Source organism: Lepidochelys olivacea (genome assembly GCF_965140295.1).
Source record: "Lepidochelys olivacea isolate rLepOli2 genome assembly, chromosome: 3".
Lineage (NCBI taxonomy): Eukaryota > Metazoa > Chordata > Testudines > Cheloniidae > Lepidochelys > Lepidochelys olivacea.
Genome location: NC_140413.1, coordinates 61503889 through 61527467, shown reverse-complemented (window position 1 = coordinate 61527467; position 23579 = coordinate 61503889). Strand labels below are relative to the sequence as shown.

General features: G+C 42.1%; 1 protein-coding gene across 1 annotated transcript in view; it reads right to left on the bottom strand.

Moving 5' to 3' along the window:
* Window positions 1-3770: 3770 nt before the first annotated feature.
* Window positions 3771-23579, bottom strand: part of MEI4 (meiotic double-stranded break formation protein 4) — a gene marked incomplete at its 3' end in the record, with an annotated part of 133911 nt that continues 114102 nt past the window's right edge. The window contains exon 3 of the mRNA XM_084624918.1: window positions 3771-4022. Coding sequence (XP_084481044.1) covers window positions 3771-4022 — 252 coding nt within the window. The remainder of the gene's footprint in view (window positions 4023-23579) is intronic.

The following is a 23579-nucleotide window of genomic DNA, read 5'->3' as shown; positions in this document are numbered from 1 at the left end:
TATACCGGAAACCTACTGACCGCTATTCCTACCTGCATGCCTCCAGCTTTCACCCTGACCACACCACACGATCCATCGTCTACAGCCAAGCTCTGTGATACAACCGCATTTGCTCCAACCCCTCAGACAGAGACAAACACCTACAAGATCTCTGTCAAGCTTTCTTACAACTACAATACCCACCTGCAGAAGTAAAGAAACAGATTGATAGAGCCAGAAGAGTTCCCAGAAGTTACCTACTACAGGACAGGCCTAACAAAGAAAATAACAGAACGCCACTAGCCGTCACCTTCAGCCCCCAACTAAAACCCCTCCAACGCATTATTAAGGATCTACAACCTATCCTAAAGGATGACCCAGCACTCTCACAAATCTTGGGAGACAGGCCAGTCCTTGCCTACAGACAGCCCCGCAACCTGAAGCAAATACTCACCAACAACCACATACCACACAACAGAACCACTAACCCAGGAACTTATCCTTGCAACAAAGCCCGTTGCCAACTGTGTCCACATATCTATTCAGGGGACACCATCACAGGGCCTAATAACATCAGCCACACTATCAGAGGCTCGTTCACCTGCACATCCACCAATGTGATATATGCTATCGTGTGCCAGCAATGCCCCTCTGCCATGTACATTGGTCAAACTGGACAGTCTCTATGTAAAAGAATAAATGGACACAAATCAGATGTCAAGAATTATAACATTCATAAACCAGTCAGAGAACACTTCAATCTCTCTGGTCACGCAATCACAGACATGAAGGTCGCTATCTTAAAACAAAAAAACTTCAAATCCAGACTCCAGCGAGAAACTGCTGAATTGGAATTCATTTGCCAATTGGATACTATTAATTTAGGCTTAAATAGAGACTGGGAGTGGCTAAGTCATTATGCAAGGTAGCCTGTGTCCTCTTGTTTTTTCCTACCCCCCCCCAGATGTTCTGGTTTAACTTGGATTTAAACTTGGAGAGTGATCAGTTTGGATGAGCTATTACCAGCAGGAGAGTGAGTTTGTGTGTGTATGGGGGTGGGGGGGATGTGAGAAAACCTGGATTTGTGCAGGAAATAGCCCAACTTGATTGTCATGCACATTGTGTAAAGAGTTGTCACTTTGGATGGGCTATCACCAGCAGGAGAGTGAATTTGTGTGTGGGGGGGGTGGAGGGTGAGAAAACCTGGATTTGTGCTGGAAATGGCCCACCTGATGATCACTTTAGATAAGCTATTACCAGCAGGACAGTGGGGTGGGAGGAGGTATTGTTTCATATTCTCTGTGTATATATAAAGCCTGCTGCAGTTTCCACAATATGCATCTGAGGAAGTGAGCTGTAGCTCACGAAAGCTTATGCTCTAATAAATTGGTTAGTCTCTAAGGTGCCACAAGTACTCCTTTTCTTTTTAAGGGGGATATGATAGAGGTCTATAAAATCATGAGTAGTGTGGAGAAAGCAAATAAGGAAATGTTATCTACTCCTTCTCATAACATGAGAACTAAGGGTCACCAAATGAAATTAATAGGCATCGGGTTTAAAACAAACAAAAAGGAAGTTTTTTTTCATATAACACACAGTCAACCTGTGGAACTCCTTGCCAGAGGATGTTGTGAAGGCCAAGACTATAACAGGGATCAAAAAAGAACTAGACAAATTCATGGAGGATAGGTCCATCAATGGCTATTAGCTAGGATGGGCAGGGATGATGTCCCTAGCCTCTGTTTGCCAGAAGCTGGGAATGGGCGACAGGGGATGGATCACTTGATGATTACCTGTTCTGTTCATTCCCTCTGGGGCACTTGGCCACTGTTGGAAGACAGGATACTGGGCTAGATGGACCTTTGGTCTGACCCAGTATGGCTGTTCTTATGTTCTTAGTTTTGTTCACTTTGTGTATCTCGCCTCTTTTTCCACCACCCTGTGTGTCAAAGTCACTTTTACCTTTCTCCTCCAACACAGTAAGTAGAAGCGTTGACCAAGAAAAGAAAAAAAACAACAATCCAAAAGCAACCCCCCAAAAAGTTACCATGCTAGGGGACAAGTGGTTGACAAGCTTAAGTAAATATCTACTAAATTTTATATCTGTAACTTGTCAGTATGGGTGGAATTAGCTGATTTTCTGATGTGGCTATTCAGGAATAGTAGTTCATCTGATTTATACAGCAAATGGAGTTTTGTTGAAATTTATTAATATAAAACATGAAAAAATGGTACCCCATGCTATAACCAAAACCCACGTTTAATAACTCGAACATAATACTACAGAGTGGTAAAACAGAAATTACAAGACAATTTCCTTAATGGCCCAGTTATACCTATATAACAGCAGTGTTGTTCTGTTGCAACATAATACTAATATATTTTAGCAATATAGAAAATACAGTTATGATCATTAAAATAATATGTATTACCATTTAATACAAACGTCTTTCCAATGTTACTGAAGATGTGTTTCACTGAATTTTAGTAACAGATAAAAACAGATTAAAATCGATATGAAGTAAACTTTGTGATGGGAAGAAACTGTACAAATATTAAAAATATGTAATTTATAAGTGAATCTCACTAATAGAACTCACAATGATATTAATATTATTTGATCTCCCTGAGAAAATTGTAATACATTTTAGTAATTACCCTCCAAATATATCAAAAATTCTGGATCACTGGAATAACTATTGGGCCCATATTTTAAAGTTTTCATGTTTAAGAAGATTCCTATTAAAGTAGGTAAATAGTTATGTAAATCCTGTATAAAGAAATGAAAATCCAAAAATTAGATATAATGTATGAACATTTAAATGGAATTTTATCTGTCTTACCTTAGGATTTTTAGGTTCAAGCAATTACAAAATGAGCTAAATTAATACAGGTGCAACTCTGCTAACATCAGTTGAGTTACTTCAGAGGTAATTTGGCTCAGTGTTTATGCACGTACTATTAGTGTATATGCAATGTTTGGTGAAAATGAGAAAAGGATAAAAATAGACGTAAATCAAACATTGGTTAAATCAGACATAAAAGAAATATTTTGGTTAAGTCAGAGACTACAACTGACCTAAGAGAATGGTAGTAGGCATCATGTATAGTATAGCGGTACTTAGCTAAAATTATTTTTTCTGAAAATAACAAGGCTTCTGCATATGAATATATATTTGTATTTGCACCACAGCATTGAAATCTTCGCTATACACAATTTAACCTTAACATATTGGCCAAGATTTAAAACAGTAATAAAATAAAAACATGGATGCCTACAGTTAGGCTTGTGAGTCCATATTTAGGCACCTAAATAAATGATCTGATTGTCAAAAGTGCTGAGTATTCAATAGCTCCTACTGAAACATACAGAAACTGCTGGATGAGCAGCGCTTTTGAAAGTCATGCCACTTATTTATGTGCCTAAATATGGATTCATGAGCCTAACTGGAGCATTAAATTTTTTTAAATCTTGGACTTAATCTAAAAGTTCATTTTACTTACTTATTCTAAATATCACATAAAAGGACTTTGCTGCTCAAATTCCATTCATGTAGACAATGTAATACACAGGAGTTTCCATAATAAAACCCAACATTTACCCACAGTTACTACACACAGGGGCATTCAAGATATCACTCTTTTCTATATGAAGAATGGAAAAACAACCACATTATCTTAGATATTGTTGTTTAGTATAATCATTGAAAGTCTTTCAATAGTGACCATTTTCATGCTCTGGTTTTTCCACAGCTGTAATGAATATACTGCTAAAAAGAAGCCTGGCTGTTTTAAACAATTTGCATTTGAGATGAGTTCAAAAGAGCACCCAGTCTCCACATATAAACAGAAAACAATGGGAATTCATCAGCAAGATGAAGAATAATTTGATCAAGGTTCTGCAGAAATTTGCTTTTTTCTTCTCCATCATAGTCTGAGCTTGAAATGTTACCTTCTCCTGTCCCCTTCTGAAGAAGCTGTTCCAAAATCATGCAGAGAGAAAAAATATTCTCATATTGGGTAATATTATACTTGGCCTCGATCTAGAAATAAAGAAAGAAGTGCATAAGCATAAACTGAAAATGCTTTTACAGTCCATCAACACAGAAGGTACTCCAGAGAATGTTGTTAAAATTTTTAGCAATGTTTATTTTGATATAATTGAGGATAAACCTACAATTAGTTACATTTCCCCACAAAAAATAGCCTTTTTATTATACATGCCACCCTCCAAGCAATTAAATATATTTTAAAATCCAAAGCTTACCATTTTCCATGGTAAACAGTTTGAGAAAGCTTATTTTTCCACTTAGCCACAGAAAGACCATGACATACTATGATACATGGATGTACCAATCAAAATCAATGCAGTGGTACCTTCAGATCAGCTTTTTAAAACAAATACATTATAAACTGAATAAATCTTTCCTTAAACCCTCAGATACCAAATAACATAGTGTTAAGCACTCCTAGTTTTACATGAGAAATGAGGCAATTTAGCACCAAGGAATTAGACATAATAATGCACAATTGGTTTTTCCATGGAAAAACCAGTCTTGAAGGCTACTGAATCTCTCTCAGGCTACAAGATTGGACATGGAAAGACACCACCAGTTGTTATGATGGATTATTTCTTGATGTCCATTGAGACATTACCACTCGTTCTCCTGGACCTCTAGCTGGCATTTGATACCACTGATCACTAAGCTATTCAGAATCTATCTTGAGGGCAGAAATGGCCTTAAATAGAATGGTTCCTCTCAGACTGAACCCTGAAATTTATTATACCAACTGTCCATCCTCCTCCAAAAGCCTTTGACTTTCTCTCACTTATTATTCAACGTCTACATACACACTTTTCATGGAGTATGCAGTGGTAGTGTCATCTTTAATTAAAATAGCTTAACAAAAGAAAGACTAAAGGGTGACATTATTACAGGCTACAGGTACCTATATGGGGAACAAATATTGAATAATGGGCTCTTCAGTTTATCAAAGAAAAGTATAACATGATCCTTTGGCTGGAAGTTGAAGATAGACACATTCAGATTGGAAATAAGGCACAAATTTTTAACAGGAAGTGTAATTAACCATTAGAACAACTTACCAAGGGCTGTGGTGGATTCTCCATCACAGACACTTTTTAAATTAAGATTTTATATTTGTTTAAGAGATATGTTCTAGGAATTATTTTGGGGCAGTTCTATGGCTGGTGTTATAAAGGAGATCATACTATATGATCTCTATGATCCTTTCTGACCCTTGGAATCTACGAAGCTCAACACTGCTTCTTGAGACCCGGCAAGATTAAAAAGCCAAGGGCATAAAGGGGAAAACAAAAGGATTGAAACATCACAGAATGTGAAACTATACGAGATAAACCTGAGGCACAAAGGATAGGTGGGTACATGGAGTTACAGTCAAGGTTTGTGTTGGAACCTTACTCAAGTTTGTGCAGGAATCTTAAGTTCAAATTCTCTCAGTTTCTCGCATTTAGTTTCTCCCTCCCACCCCACTCTAATATAACATTATATTAGTGTTATAAAAGGATAATACATTCTCAACCATAACTCCCAGTTATTGTCCTGGGAGTTGCATAGTCAGGACTATATCTTGAATATATTGTTCACTGTTTTTCTTCTAATACCAAAGCTCTCCATGGGACATCTGCAGGATTGGTGAGAAAAACTTTGACCTCTGTTTGCTGATACCTTGGAAACTCCACAAGCGTGAACTCATGGAGTTTTCCTACTGTGGATTTGGGATATCACAGTCATTGATTTAGTGAGGGGAATGGGGACACAGATTTAATTGGTTGTATAATTTTAAAAAAATGACCTGTGATTTATTACAAGTGTGGTCATCCCCCTCCCCCCACCCCAAGACAAATGAAAAGAAATGTTACAGAATGATGAACTAAGGAAAATGAATGTGTAGTTAAGGTACTTTGGAGGTCTGTGTTCAACTCCAATTATTCCAAATATTTTCTGTGTGACCTTAGCCAAGTTACTTAGGATGGAATTTTCAAAAGCATCTAAGTGAGTAAGGGGCACCAGTACCATTGCTTTCAATTGGATTAGTACTCCAAAATCACTTTGACAATTTATACCTTCAAGTCAGTGGGCCTGCTATGGGTACCTGCATTGCCCCACAGTATACCAACATTTTTATGGCTGACTTAGAACAATGCTTCCTCGGCTCTTGTCTCCTAACAGGAGAGCGTTGTGGCTGGGGGCAAGCAGCTCCCAGGCTGATTGAGGAAGCAGCCTCAACTGTGGCCACGCCCCAATCAGGGCCCAGCTGGCCCTTGTAAGAGGGCAGCGGGCTAGGAGCAGACAGACACTCTCTCTCTAGCCTTTGGAGAGGGAGGGACCTGGCTGCTGCGGAGCGTACCAAGGTACCTGAGGTGGAGCAGGGGTGGGGGAAAGCCAGAGGAGCTGGGGAGCTCTGACCTGGAACCCAGCAGGCTGAAGACCTAGCGTTAGGCCAAACAGGTGCTGGGGTTTCAGGGGGCAGCCCAAGGGTACGCAGAGGCAGCAGGTCCAAGCCCTCCTTGCCGGTGATGAGTGGCAATTATACTGCAGTCCGCATCAGTGAACGGGGGCTAGATGACTGGCAGTAGCCAAGACTGAGGCAAGGTGGGGATGGGGGCAGTGGGGTTTCCCGGGGAGGGGAGACGCACCAAGACTGCAGGGGTACTGCAAGGGGCAGAAACCCAGTGGAAAAGGGCACTGGGGTCCAGGAGGGACATAGGGTCCCAGCAGTAGTGAGACATAGGCCCGAAGAGGACGATCCAGAGCTGGAGAGCTAATTCCCGAGACGACCAGCAGGAGGCACCACAGGGGTGAGTCTCACCACTGTTACACGCCCTTACTCTACTTATGCTACATTGATGACATCTTCATCATCTGGACCCATGGGAAGGGCGCTTGAGGAATTCCACCAGGATTTCAACAATTTCCACCCCACCATCAATCTCAGCCTGGACGAGTCCACACAAGAGATCCACTTCCTGGACACTACAGTGCAAGTAAGCGATGGTCACATAAACACCACCCTATACTGCAAACCTACTGACTGCTATACTTACCTACATGCCTCCAACTTTCCTCCAGACCACATCACACGATCCATGGTCTACAGCCAATCCCTCAGACAGAGACAAACACCTACAAGATCTCTAATAGCATTCTTAAAACTACAATACCCACCTGGTGAAGTGAAGAAACAGATTGACAGAGCCAGAAGGGTACCCAGAAGTCACCTACTACAGAACAGGCCCAACAAAGAAAGTAACAGAACGCCACTAGTCATCACTTCCAGCCCCAACTAAAACCTCTCCAGCGCATCATCAAGGATCTACAACCTATCCTGAAAGACGATCCCTCACTCTCACAGACCTTGGGAGACAGGCCAGTCCTCCCTTACAGAGAGCCCCGCAACTTGAAGCAAATACTCACCAGCAACTACACACCACAAAACAAAAACACTAACCCAGGAACAAATCCTTGCAACAAACCCCGTTGCCAACTCTATCCGCATATCTATTCAAGGGACACCATCATAGGACCCAACCACATCAGCCACACCATCAGCGGCTCATTCACCTGCACATCTATCAATGTGATATATGCTATCATGTGGCAGCAATGCCCCTCTGCCATGTACATTGGCCAAACTGGACAGTCTCTACACAAATGAATAAATGGACACAAATCAGATATCAAGAATTAGAACATTCAAAAACCAGTAGGAGAGCACTTCAGTCTCCCCGGACACTCAATAACAGACTTAAAAGTGGCAATTCTTCAACAAAAAAACTTCAAAGATAGACTCCAACTAGAAACTACAGAACTGGAATTAATTTGCAAACTGGACACCATCAAATTAGGCCTGAATAAAGACTGGGAGTGGCTGGGTCACTACAAAATTAAATTTCCTCCTGCTGAAACTCAGACCTTTTCATCAACTGTTTGAAATGGGCCAGGTTGATTACATTGGCCTCATTAGCATTACAAAAGTGATTTCCCCCCCTCCCTTGGTATTCACCCCTTCTTGTCAACTGTTGAGAATAGCCCACTTCCACCTTAATTGAATTGGCTCGTTAGCACTCACCCTCCACTTGGAAAGGCAACTCCCATCTTTTCATGTGCTGTGTATTTATACTTGCCTACTGTATTTTCCACACCATGCATCTGATGAAGTGGGTTTTAGCCCATGAAAGCTTACAACCAAATAACTTTGTTAGTCTCTAAGGTGCTACAAGGACTCCTCGTTGTTTTTGCTGATACAGACTAACACAGCTACCCACTCTGAAACCTTTCAGTTTTTAGAAAATCCTACCCTTAATGTCTCAATGCCACAGTTCCCCATTGGTAAAATGGAGAGAATACTTCCCATTGTCATACGGGTGTTCTCAGGATAAATTCATTAATGTTTGTGGGGCACTCAGATACTATGATGTTGGAACACATCTAACCACCTAAACAGAATACTGGAGTAGAGGGGTTCACAGATGTAACAAAATGGAAGGTGATTCAATCTATTTTAAAGGAGTTTTTGTATTTCTTTCTTTAGCATGATCTAGGTTGTATGCAATACAACAAACATATATGGAGTCAAGTCTCTTCAAGACGCCATTTCCTTGAATTTTATACAAGATGCTTGTGTAAAAGAGCATGACAATATAGACATGAAGTGCAGTATGTAAAATCTTGTGACCTATATCCACAGAATGCTGTCTTTCTTGAGGGACCACTCTCATAGTAAGGTTTTCTTCACTCCGAACATTATTTACAACTCTTTTCCTCTGCTGTGGAAAAGAGAACAGGTACCTGCTATTCATATTCATCATATGTGGTCGGATAGTTTCCATTCATGTTTTAATCCTGGAGGTGTTTCCAAAAACATCCTTAACAATATATTGTAAAAATATGTTCATTTGTAAATGTACTGAAATTCTAGAGCAGAAAACACTGATATTCTTGAGATATTTTGTACAATTTTCAAGAGTGACTAATAACTTTAGGTGGCTCTATTTGAGTGTCCAACTTAAATGGACCCAATTATCAGAAAATGTTGGGTGTACCTGCGCTTTGAAAATCAGACCCTTTTTAGGTGTATCAAAAATGAAGTCTCCACAAATCAATTTTCACTTTTGAAAACTCAGCCCATAATATACATAATATGGTAATGTTTTAGTAATTGCATTTTCTATTACATTACAAAACATATAACAATTTAAATGAGCTATAATGGAAATATCAATTTTATTGTACAATTACATGTTTGTTATTGTATCATGTTGGCAAACATATTAACCCGAGGCCATCACTAATTAAATACAAATGAATAATTATATACAGATTTATAGGCAGTTTATCATACAATTGAATTCTGTTTCTGAGGATGATGAATCCAATCCTGCTCTTACTGCAGTCAGTTGCAAGACAAGTATTGAAGGATCACAACCTAAAAGAGTGACAGAGAAAACTTTTGTGGTTTCTCATAAAAGAGTTAGCCACCAACCTGGAGATCATACCAGATTTGGCCCACCCAAGGAGACAGGTAAGCTGGGTAGTCTCTCCCTATTGCACGCTACAAACCCTCAGGAGAAACAGTCCAAATTTGTTTAATAAACTATTACTGTTAATGGCACATACTCAGAAACCTGCCCAAACCTAACCAATTAAAACTTCTAACAACTATAAAATGAGGATTCTTTACAGATTTGTAGAGTCTAAGGCCAGAAGGAACCATTGTGATCATCTAGACTGGCCTCCACCATAATGCAAGCCATTGAGCTTCTGCAAAATAATTCCTATTTAGTTTAATTAATAAAGCAAAGGTTTTGATTGTTTATTTTTATGCAGTTGCTTAATCCAAACTGGCGGATGTCTCTATTATGGGAAACCAAAATTACAAGAAAGAAACATTTCCTCTCTCCTATATGACAATCACCAGCTGGGATGACACTACTAGAAAGTAAAAGCAGAAAGATAAATTCGTAATCAAAACAGATTCTTAAATGAAAAAATCCAAATTTTTTGCCATTACTAAATAGCGAGGGAAGTCATCTTTGTTGAATGAGGTCATATACCAAGGTGGTGATTTGTTACAAGCATGACAACTGTATCTGATATACAATTATCTCTATATGCAAATTGCAGTTTTCAATTCATTGAGGGCCTTCTTAGGATCATTATATATTAGAGTATCTGAAATCCTTAGGCACTGGGTTTATTAAAGTAAAATTTTAAACCCTTCTTATGACCAGCATGTGGAGTTGCCTTTCCATTTGGTATTAGGCTGTCAGGAACAAAAAGAAACTATAAAAGAAAATGAAAAGGCAGCGTCCTGCTTAGTAGCAAAACCCATTGTTTTTTTCAGTACTATCTTGTCCTGAAAAGACCATAATTATGGTAGTTAGATGAATGAAGTTCCTAGCTAGCTGATTCTTCTAGCTAAAACAATAGCCAGTAGGAAACCAACTTTATACATGAGAAAGTATAGAAATATGTTTAGTAAGGGTGGAAAAAATGGTTTGGATCTCTGGCTATCCAGATGTTCATATGCATACAAGCAGACCTCAACCTCTAATTTCTGACTGTTTGGGCTGTAGCACCAAATTTCATAATGGCACAGATCATGCAGCAATAAATAGTGTGAAATAATAGTTCAATGAGAAGAGAAAGTTACTCACCTTGCAGTAACTGAGGTTCTTCGAGATGTGTCCCCCGTGGGTGCTCCACTCCCAGTAATGGTGTGTCCCGGCGCTGTTGATCGGAGATCTTCGGTAGCAGTGACTGGTTGGGATGCACGTGCTCAGCTGCTGTCTCATGGCGTCGTTAGGGTCTGCCTGAGCACATGCGTCCCGCACCCCCCTCAGTTCCTTCTCTACCGTAGAGTTGTCTGATTAGTACTCCAAAGTAGAGGAGAGGAGGGTGGGTAGTGGAGCACCCACAGGGGGACACATCTCGAAGAACCTCAGGTACTGCAAGGTGAGTAACTTTCTCGTCTTCTTTGAGTGCTGTCCCTGTGGGTGCTTAACTTCAAGTGAATGTGAAGCAGTACGCATGATGGTTGGTGGGATTTTGGGGTTGCGTGAGGAACAACGGTAGACAGTACCATATGGCCGATTGTGGTGTCTGCCGTGGTATCCCGTGTCATAGCATAATGTTTGGCAAATGTGTGGTCAGATGTCCACTTGGCCGCTCTGCATATGTCTATAACATGTACATTGTAGAGGAAGGCAATGGATATTGACATTACTCTAGTAGAATGACTCCTAACACTCTCTGGTGGTTGAACATTCTGGGTCCAGTAGCAGGATCTGACGCCGTCAGAGATCCACTTGGAGAGTCTTTGCTTAGAGACAGCCTCACCCTTTGATCTCTCGGTAGTAGAAACAAATAATCTAGGGGATTTACGAAATGGTTTAGTTCTGTCAAGATAGAATGCAAGAGCCCATTGGACATCGAGGGTATGTAATGCCATTTCCCATGGAGTTGAGTGAGGCTCGGGATGGAATACACGTAAGTGTATTGGCTGCTTAAAGGTGGAAGGTAGACACCACCTTGGGAAGGAATTTGGGGTGGGGTCACATAGTAACCTTGTCTTTCGAGAAAATGGTGTAGGGAGGGTAGGCCATCAGGGCGCTTATTTCACCAACCCTTCTCGATGACGTTATGGCAACCAAGAAAGTCACTTTTGTGGACATGTGGGGCAGGGATGAGGTGGCCAGGGGCTCCAAAGGGGGTTTCATAAGAGTGCAGAGAACTAGGTTGAGACTCCAGGAGGCTACTGGTGAATGAATCTCAGGGTAGAGATTTTGCAGGCCTGTGAGGATGAGTTTCATGGTTGTGTGGGCGAAAAGTCAATAGCCATCCAGAGCATCATGGAAGGTGGTAAGGGCCACGAGGTGTACTCTGATAGAACTGAGTGAAAGCCCGTCCTGTTTTAGTTCGAAAAGATAGTCTAAGATGTCAGGGAGGGTTGTAGTCTGTGGTGTCAGGTGTCTGTGGAAGCACCAGATGGAGAAGCGTTTCCACTTTTGCAGGTAAGTCTTACGAGTGGAGTCCCTTCTACTGTGCAGGAAGACATGTTGGACCTGTTCTGAGCAAGCTAATTCGTGGGATTGAAACCATGAAGGAACCACGTCATCAAATGGAGTTTCCGGAGCTGCGGATGAAGAAGCTGACAGCAATTCTGGGAGAGGAGATCTGGTCTGTCGGGGAGAGTCCGGGGAGGACAGATGGACATGCACAGCAGGTAAGGATACCATGTCTGTCTGTTTGGGACAAGCTGGGGCAATAAGTATGACCCGGGCCTTGTCCTCTGTGATCTTGCGTAGAACCCTGTGTATCAGTGGAATTGGTGGAAAAGCACACATGAGGGAGTTGTTCCAAGGAATGAGGAACACATCCCCTAGAGATGCATTTCCGAGTCCTGCTCTGTAGCAAAACAGGTGGCATTTACGGTTTTCAGGTGTGGCAAATGGGTCTATCAATGGAGTACCCCAGTGGGAGAAGAGCTGTCGAAGTATCATCGGATGTAATTCCCATTCATGTTCCTCGGAGAAGTGTCTGCTGAATGTCAGCGGTAGTGTTGTGACACCCAGGCAGGTCAGAAGTGGTGATTTCTATGTGATGTTGTATGCACCAATTCCATAGTCGGCTTCTTCATCCGCATAAGGAGTGAGATCGTGCATAGGGAGTGAGATCGTGCTCCTCCCTGCCTGTTAATGTAAAACATGCATGCTATATTGTCCCTCAAAACTAAAGGAAAGGGAGACCTGGGAAATGGCTAGCTAACTATTTCTATTTTTCTTTACTTATTTCCTACAGTAACGAGGGAAGAGACAAGCACTGCCCCAAGTCTCGTCTTCAGCCGAGGATGGTTAAGAAGGAACTGAGGACGGTTGGGGACGTGCGTGCTCAGGCAGACCCGAATGATGACGCAAGATATCACCTGAGCACGTGCGTCCCGACCAAGCACTGCTACCGAAGATCTCCGATCAACGGTGCCGGGACGCACCGTCACCGGTAGTGGAGCACCCACAAGAACAGCACTCGAAGAACTATTGGTCACTCATCATTTTTGAAACACCGGGAAAGTGTGTATATGTGGATTTAGGATCCTATAACTTTAGGTTCCAATTTTATGAAAATTGTGACCTAAAAGAGGCTAACAGTTTTTTCATGTTCTTTGTGAAAACTCCTACTGATGGCAGTACAAGTTCTTCTGTAATTAAACAGTGGTTTATGGCCCTAACCTTGCTTGCTGCTCCCATCCAGGAACCATAATTAAAAATGTAATTTGGCCACTTCCAGAAAATATACCTCTTATTGTAATCATCCTCTTCCAATTTAAATTTCTCACCTCATTGACTGGCTTTTTCAAAACTTGATGAATTGGCCAAACATCCCCACATTGCTCCCCACAGCAAAATGGGCAAGGGAGAAGTTATCACTGTGGTGTGACTGAATGTTGTGGTCTTCTTGGTATGGCAGTTGATAGGAACCTTTGCAGCACCGAGACCACAGGTTCCTTTTTATGATAAATGATAGCCATAAAACATACAAAGAACACTATCGAGAATTCAGAAACTGCAAAAGGAGAACGTTTAAAATGCAAGAAATCACTTTGAAATAAATACAGTGTGGCAAAAAATGTTAAATACAACTTCAATCACTTTTTTTTTAAATACTACAAAAGCAAGAGATCACGGAAGGAGGAAATTAGAATGTTACGTAATATAAAATGAAGTCACAGAGCATGGCAAAATACCTAAAATATTAAATTAGAATTTCACTGATGTACAGTTATACTCCATCCGACAGCCAGAATCCTGACATCCAGTATAAATGAATCTAGCACCTGCATTCAGTGGTGATTAAATTTCTTGACCTGGAATCCCTGAGTAATTCCCCCCCCCCGCCCCGAAATTTTCCTCCACATCCAAGCAAACACTTTCACTCATTTTGATAAAAAAGTATTCCCCCCACCCACTCAAATTACTAGTGCTTGAGGGCTCACAGATAAGCCTTTTCCAGAATTGTACTAGAAGATACAAAGTGACCTGGGACAATATATTTTAGCAAGTCTACATTGTATAAAGTTTTGGATAACTGGGTGGCAAAGGAGGGGACATAAACCTTTAGGGTGTGTCTACACTTTCAACTGTATATGGATACATGTGCATTCTTGTGCCAGAATTCCCTATGTTCACATCTGAAGCATATTTCTGAAGGACAGTCTTCTGTGTGAAAGTTAGCATGCATAAGGGGTGTGGGTATGTATGTACATGCCTCTGCTGTGGCTTAGCCCTGTACCCATTCTACAGAGCAGCGTGGACTGGGGTAAGGAGCGGGTACCATGGCACAAGTAGTAGCAAACTGTGTTTCAGAACAAGTAATCATGGTTTGCTTAGCAGTATTCTAGAAACAGGGAAATCTCTGTCAGACTCCTGTGCATTCTCTGTGATGCACACTAACAGGAACCCTGTATTCATGTAATGACTACACAGGCTATGGACAGGGTCAGTTCATCCACGCAGCTAACTTTTCAATAGGGATATTGAGACATTAAGAGGTAACAATCAACACCTTTTTTCTACAAGAAATGTGCATGGAAGTAATGATTCAGTAGTATAACAGAGACTGGATGTGTGTCAAATGTTTTCCTGGATAGATTATTTGGCCCAGGAACTTCATAGGAAGCACTGCACTGGATCAGTGTAGTGTTCTGGACAGTGCCCAGTGCCAGATGCTTCAGACAGAAGATGTAAAAACCCTGCAGTATGCAGATATGGAATAATCTGCCTCCAGCAATGAGTCTCATCCTAACCCCTATTTATCAGAGCTTGGTTTAAACCCTAAAGCGTGAGGTTTAATATATTTTCCAAAAGGGGATTAACTATTAACAACTCTGAATATTCATCATATCCATAGACGTATCCAAGCCCTTCCTAAATCTTGCTACATTCCTGGTCTCAATAACATCCTGTGACAAGACTCCAACAGTCCAACTACATGTTGTATGAAAAAATATTACCTTTAAAATTTTGAATTTGCCACTCTAATGTCACTGAATATCCCCATGTACTGTGTTATGAGCAGAATGAATAGAAGCTCCTAATCTACCTTCTCTATAAAATTCGTTATTTTATAGTTTTATTGTGTCCCATCTTTTTTGTCTCCCTTCTAAATTAAACAATCCCCGTCGTTTCCTATTTCTCTTTATATGAGTGTTTTTCAGGCTTCAAATCATTCATGATGGTCTACTCTGAACACCCTCTAATTCTATAATATATTTTTCAGATGAGGTGACCAGTTTTTCACACCAGAATTCCAGATGAGGCTGCACCATGATTTGTATAATGGTATATTTTCATTATTCTCCATCCCATTCCTTATACAGACTAACATCTCATTTGCTTTTTTTCCACTGCTGCTGCTGCATATGGAGCTGAGGTCTTCACTGAGCTGTATACAGTGTTGCTCAGGTCCCTTTAATGAGCCCCATGGTTAATTCAGGAACCTGTAAGGTGCACAAAAAGATTATTTTTTCTCTACAATGTGTATTTCTTAGCCAATTTAGTTCAGTTTTGATAAACGCAATCAGTTGCCCTTTCTCTGTGATTGGTTAAATCCCTCTGAAGTTCCTTACAATCCTTCTTGGTCTTCACTATCCTTAATAAGAAAAGGAGGACTTGTGGCACCTTAGAGACTAACCAATTTATTAGAGCATGAGCTTTCGTGAGCTACAGCTCACTTCCTCAGATGCATATCGTGGAAACTGCAGCAGGCTTTATATATACACAGAGAATATGAAACAATACCTATTCCCACCCCACTGTCCTGCTGGTAATAGCTTATCTAAAGTGATTTCCAGCACAAATCCAGGTTTTCTCACCCTCCACCCCCCACACAAATTCACTCTCCTGCTGGTGATAGCCCATCCAAAGTGACAACTCTTTACACAATGTGCATGACAATCAAGCTGGGCTATTTCCTGCATAAATCCAGGAAATAGCCCAGCTTGATTGTCATGCACATTGTGTAAAGAGTTGTCACTTTGGATGGGCTATCACCAGCAGGAGAGTGAATTTGTGTGGGGGGTGGAGGGTGAGAAAACCTGGATTTGTGCTGGAAATCACTTTAGATAAGCTATTACCAGCAGGACAGTGGGGTGGGAATAGGTATTGTTTCATATTCTCTGTGTATATATAAAGCCTGCTGCAGTTTCCACGATATGCATCTGAGGAAGTGAGCTGTAGCTCACGAAAGCTCATGCTCTAATAAATTGGTTAGTCTCTAAGGTGCCACAAGTCCTCCTTTTCTTTTTGCGAATACAGACTAACACGGCTGTTACTCTGAAAACTATCCTTAATAACTTTGAATCATCTGCTAACTTTTCCACCTCACTACTCACCTCCTTTTCTAGGTCTTTAATAAATATATTAAATACTGGATGCCATATTGTTGTTAACCTTTCACCACGATGAAAATTGACTTCTTAATTCTTTGTTTCCTGGCTTCCAACCACTTTTTCATTCTGGACCATACTGTGTGTGTCACTGTAGCAGGGTGGTCACCTGCTCCTGCCTTCAAAGGCTTAAAACAGCCTGGGGAGAGGGCTGTGGTAGGGAAGGAAAAGCGGGGCTGATTGGGAGAAGCAGCCTCAGCTGGGGGCCACGTCCCAATCAGGCCGCAGCTGGCTTAATCATGGCACAGCTGGCCCTTATAAGAGGGCAGTGGGCCAGGAGCACACAGAGTCTCTCTCTAGATGTTGAGAGGGAGGGACCTGACTGCTGGGCTGGGCTAAGGCCAGAGGAGCTGGGAAGACCGGCTTGAGAAACCCCCCAGGCTGCACGCTTTGATGAAGGCCTAGGAAAAGGGTACTGGGGTTGCAGAGGGCAGCCCAAGGGTAGGCAGAAGCCGCAGGTCCAGAACCTCCTTGCCGATGATGAGTGGAGATTATACTGCAATCCGCCCCAGGGAGCAGGAGCTAGATGGTGACTAGCAGTAGCCAAAGACTGATGCGAGGTGGGGATAGAGGGTGGGGGTTCCCTAGGGGAAGACCCAGATCTGTGGAGTACTGTCAGGGGGCAGCACCCTGGGTAAAAGGGGCACTGGGGTCTGAGAGGGACACGGGGGGCCAGCGGCAAGGCTGGAATGCTAATTCCCTGGACAACCGGCAGGAGGCACTGCAGGGGTGAGTTGCCTCACCGTGACAGTCACCCTCTGACTGCTTAGCTTCCTCTGAACTGAAACTAATCTACTTTTACGTAAACAAAATTCAAACATATTAAGGTATGGAAATACACATTTAAGACACCTAAACTACCTTATCTCTGTCCTGTAGTGACACCATAAGAGGAAAAATATGAAAAAAACCTTAATCTCAGTTTCATCTAACCTGAGACTACACACGCTAAAATATCTTCATCATAATTGTAAGGTTATTTCACAGTATTACCCCATGTAATTCTTGGTATGGGCTAATTACAACATCCCTGTAAATGTTTTTCATTATATATATGTAAATTGGGTCCTACATTTGTTGTTATGGGTTGGGCACAATTGCCACCTTTCATTCAGGGTAACTGTAAAGTAGTGGCTGAAACTAAAGCAGCAGCCCCCAAAACATCGGCATATGGAAAAGCTTGAGTAGAAGCTGAACCAGGTGGCCCAAGGGGTTTCAAACACAGGGGTTAGGGCTTTCATTGTTGGAACTGTTTTTGTCTGGGCATATGTGACAGAAGGGAGACAGAATTGGCCAGAAAGTCAAGCAGACAGTAACAGAAGCGTTGGTAATGTGGCCCCCAGGGAAAGCTTTTGGGGTACAGGGAGCTGGCTGGAAAGGCACATTGGGAAGAGCAAGCACATGAACTGTATCCTGCTATTTGACTCTTATTGTGTTCAAGGAAACAGGACCTTATGTAAAAAGAAAAGGAGTACTTGTGGCACCTTAGAGACTAACCAATTTATTTGAGCATGAGCTTTCGTGAGCTACAGCTCACTTCATCGGATGCATACTGTGAAAAGTGTAGAAGATCTTGTTATATACACACAAAGCATGAAAAAATACCTTCTCCCACCCCACTCTCCTGCTGCTAATAGCTTATCTAAAGTGATCACTCTCCTTATAATATGTATGATAATCAAGGTGGGCCATTTCCAGCACAAATCCAGGGTTTAACAAGAACGTCGGGGGGGGGGGGGGAGGGTAGGAAAAAACAAGGGGAAATAGGTTACCTTGCATAATGACTTAGCCACTCCCAGTCTCTATTCAAGCCTAAGTTAATTGTATCCAATTTGTAAATGAATTCCAATTCAACAGTTTCTCGCTGGAGTCTGGATTTGAAGTTTTCTTGTTGTAATATCACAACTTTCATGTCTGTAATCGCGTGACCAGAGAGATTGAAGTGTTCTCCGACTGGTTTATGAATGTTATAATTCTTGACATCTGATTTATGTCCATTTATTCTTTTACGTAGAGACTGTCCAGTTTGACCAATGTACATGGCAGAGGGGCATTGTTGGCACATGATGGCATATATCACATTGGTAGATGTGCAGGTGAACGAGCCTCTGATAGTGTGGCTGATGTTATTAGGCCCTGTGATGGTGTCCCCTGAATAGATATGTGGGCACAGTTGGCAACGGGCTTTGTTGCAAGGATAGGTTGCTGGGTTAGTGGTTCTGTTGTGTGATATGTGGTTGCTGGTGAGTATTTGCTTCAGGTTGGGGGGCTGTCTGTAGGCAAATACTGGCCCGTCTCCCAAGATTTGTGAGAGTGTTGGGTCATCCTTCAGGATAGGTTGTAGATCCTTAATAATGCGTTGGAGGGGTTTTAGTTGGGGGCTGAAGGTGACGGCTAGTGGCATTCTGTTATTTTCTTTGTTAGGCCTGTCCTGTAGTAGGAGACTTCTGGGAACTCTTCTGTCTCTGCCATTACCCTCTGATCCCACTGAGAGTTACCAAAAGAAACTACAGCATTTGCTCAAGAAACTCCCCGAAAAAGCACAAGATCAAATCCGCACAGACACACCCCTGGAACCCCGACCTGGGATATTCTATCTATTACCCAAGATCCATAAACCTAGAAATCTTGGGCGCCCCATCATCTCAGGCATTGGCACCTGACAGCAGGATTGTCTGGCTATCTAGACTCCCTCCTCAGGCCCTGCGCTACCAGCACTCCCAGCTACCTTCAAGACACCACTGACTTCCTGAGGAAACTACAATCCATCGGTGATCTTCCTGATAACACCATCCTGGCCACTATGGATGTAGAAGCCCTCTACACCAACATTCCACACAAAGATGGACTACAAGCCGTCAAGAACACTATCCCCGATAATGTCATAGCTAACCTGGTGGCTGAACTTTGTGACTTTGTCCTTACCCATAACTATTTTACATTTGGGGACAATGTATACCTTCAGATCAGCGGCACTGCTATGGGTACCCGCATGGTACCCAGGCATACCCATGCCTGACTAATCTAATTGCCTTCTATGATGAGATTACTGGTTCTGTGGATGAAGGGAAAGCAGTGGATTTATTGTTTCTTGACTTTAGCAAAGCTTTTGACACGGTCTCCCACAGTATTCTTGTCAGCAAGTTAAAGAAGTACGGGCTGGATGAATGCACTATAAGGTGGGTAGAAAGTTGGCTAGATTGTCGGGCTAAATGGGTAGTGATCAATGGCTCCATGTCTAGTTGGCAGACGGTGTCAAGTGGAGTGCCCCAGGGGTCGGTTTTGTTCAATATCTTCATAAATGATCTGGAGGATGGTGTGGATTGCACTCTCAGCAAATTTGCGGATGATACTAAACTAGGAGGAGTGGTAGATACGCTGGAGGGCAGGGATAGGATACAGAGGGACGTAGACAAATTGGAGGATTGAGCCAAAACAAATCTGATGAGGTTCAAGAAGGATAAGTGCAGGGTCCTGCACTTAGGACGGAAGAACCCAATACACCGCTGCAGACTAGGGACCGAATGGCTAGGCAGCAGTTCTGCGGAAAAGGACCTAGGGGTGACAATGGACGAGAAGCTGGATATGAGTCAGCAGTGTGCTCTTGTTGCCAAGAAGGCCAATGGCATTTTGAGATGTATAAGTAGGGGCATAGCGAGCAGATCAAGGGACGTGATCGTCCCCCTCTATTCGACATTGGTGAGGCCCCATCTAGAGTACTGTGTCCAGTTTTGGGCCCCACACTACAAGAAGGATGTGGATAAATTGGAGAGAGTCCAGTGAAGGGCAACAAAAATGATTAGGGTCTGGAACACATGACTTATGAGGAGAGGCTGAGGGAACTGGGACTGTTTAGTCTGCAGAAGAGAAGAATGAGGGGGGATTTGACAGCTGCTTTCAACTACCTGAGAGGTGGTTCCAGAGAGGATGGTTCTAGACTATTCTCAGTGGTAGAAGAGGACAGGACAAGGAGTAATGGTCTCAAGTTGCAGTGGGGGAGGTTTAGGTTGGATATTAGGAAAAACTTTTTCACTATGAGGGTGGTGAAGCACTGGAATGCGTTACCTAGGGAGGTGGTAGAATCTCCTTCCTTAGAAGTTTTTAAGGTCAAGCTTGACAAAGCCCTGGCTGGGATGATTTAATTGGGGATTGGTCCTGCTTTGAGCAGGGGGTTGGACTAGATGAGCTCCTGAGGTCCCTTCCAACCCTGATATTCTATGATTCTATGGCCCCACAGTATGCCAACATTTTTATGGCTGACTTAGAACAACGCTTCCTCAGCTCTCGTCTCCTAACGCCCCTACTCTACTTGCGCTATATTGATGACATTTTCATCATCTGGACCCATGGAAAAGAAGCCCTTGAGGAATTCCACCATGATTTCAACAATTTCCATCCCACCATCAACCTCAGCCTGGTCCAGTCCACACAAGAGATCCACTTCCTGGACACTACAGTGCTAATAAACGATGGTCACGTAAACACCACCCTATACCGGAAACCTACTGACCGCTATTCCTACCTACATGCCTCCAGCTCTCACCCTGACCACACCACACGATCCATCGTCTACAGCCAAGCTCTGTGATACAACCGCATTTGCTCCAACCCCTCAGACAGAGACAAACACCTACAAGAGCTCTATCAAGCATTCTTACAACTACAATACCCACCTGCGGAAGTGAAGAAACAGATTGATAGAGCCAGAAGAGTTCCCAGAAGTCTCCTACTACAGGACAGGCCCAACAAAGAAAATAACAGAATGCCACTAGCCGTCACCTTCAGCCCCCAACTAAAACCCCTCCAACGCATTATTAAGGATCTACAACCTATCCTGAAGGATGACCCAACACTCTCACAAATCTTGGGAGACGGGCCAGTATTTGCCTACAGACAGCCCCCCAACCTGAAGCAAATACTCACCAGCAACCACATATCACACAACAGAACCACTAACCCAGCAACCTATCCTTGCAACAAAGCCCGTTGCCAACTGTGCCCACATATCTATTCAGGGGACACCATCACAGGGCCTAATAACATCAGCCACACTATCAGAGGCTCGTTCACCTGCACATCTACCAATGTGATATATGCCATCATGTGCCAGCAATGCCCCTCTGCCTTTGACATTGGTCAAACTGGACAGTCTCTATGTAAAAGAATAAATGGACACAAATCAGATGTCAAGAATTATAACATTCATAAACCAGTCGGAGAACACTTCAATCTCTCTGGTCACGCGATTACAGACATGAAAGTTGTGATATTACAAGAAAAAAACTTCAAATCCAGACTCCAGCGAGAAACTGTTGAATTAGAATTAATTTACAAATTGGATACAATTAACTTAGGCTTGAATAGAGACTGGGAGTGGCTAAGTCATTATGCAAGGTAACCTATTTCCCCTTGTTCTTTCCTACCCCCCCCCCCCACGTTCTTGTTAAACCCTAGATTTGTGCTGGAAATGGCCCACCTTGATTATCATACACATTATAAGGAGAGTGGTCACTTTAGATAAGCTATACCCAGCAGGAGAGTAGGTTTGTGGGTGTGGGTGTGTGTGTGTGTGAGAAAACCTGGAAACCTGTGCTGGAAATGGCCCAACTTGATTATCATACACATTGTAAGGATAACAAAGTAATTGTAAGGAGGTTTCAGAGTAACAGCCGTGTTAGTCTGTATTCGCAAAAAGAAAAGGAGTACTTGTGGCACCTTAGAGACTAACCAATTTATTTGAGCATAAGCTTTCGTGAGCTACAGCTCTGCTCAAATAAATTGGTTAGTCTCTAAGGTGCCACAAGTACTCCTTTTCTTATTGTAAGGAGAGTGATCACTTTAGATAAGCTATTAGCAGCAGGAGAGTGGGGTGGGAGGAGGTATTTTTTATGCTTTGTGTGTACATAAAAAGATCTTCTACACTTTCCACAGTATGCATCCGATGAAGTGAGCTGTAGCTCACGAAAGCTTATGCTCAAATAAATTGGTTAGTCTCTAAGGTGCCACAAGTACTCCTTTTCTTTTTGCGAGTACAGACTAACACGGCTGCTACTCTGAAACAGGACTTTATGTATAAACTATGTAAATAAACAGCACTGCATTAAAGAAAATACTTGGCTCTATCATCGGTTTATTCTCCTAGTGGAAACAACCCATAGAGCTTTGTATAACTAGCCACTTGGGTCAAAAGGGGAAACAACATTATACACACAGATACAGAATGCACATGTAATATACATACATACACATGCACACAGGCATGCCTAGATGTTTTAATCATGTGAAACAGTGCAGATTCATGCAATAGATTGATCATGCACTTTTGACCATCTCAGCCCATTGATCCATTGCCCTGGCACTCATTCCAATACTCTGACTCAGTGAGCAACTTCAAGCAAAGAATCTTTTAAAAATGTATATGTTTATCTGTTAGATGAATATTTCATTTTCCTCCCAAATGTGGAGTTCCCTCCCCTCCCCCCCCAAAAAAATATTCCAGCAGAAACCATAATGTGTAAGACTGAGTCCTAGGATAGCTTTTTCCATACATTAAAATATTATGAATACAAAAATGTGTTATCTTGGGCTCCTATCGGATTAGAAAATTGAACTTTATAATACTGGAAAAGGGAAATTCCCAGTAATTTATGGTACCGACTTTTAACCCAGTAAGGATCTGAGATAAAAAATGTCAAGACTATGTACAGAATGCTATTTTAGGGTATTTTCAGGGGTTTTATGGCCTCTCATAGTCATGTTCACAGACTCCTGAAGTGCAACTTATTTCAGCTGCAGGAGAACAGAAATCCATGCAGAACCACACCAGCACAGAAAGGAATTCTGATAGTCTGGAACAAGAACTGTGCCAGACAAAGCTTGCCAGTATCGCCAGTATTTGGCAACAGTATACCAAATGTTCCTTATATTATTGCAGAACTGTCTGTGTGAGTAGGTCACCTTTTGTCTGTCTCTCTTCGTTGTTCTCTCTTGGAAGCTGCCTCATATTCTTATTGTTGTCCCATTAAAGTTAATGATGACAGCAGAATTTGGGACCTTATACATAAGTTTCTCATTTGGAGCCCAAATAGGTGACACAGTCAGGAATTTTGTTT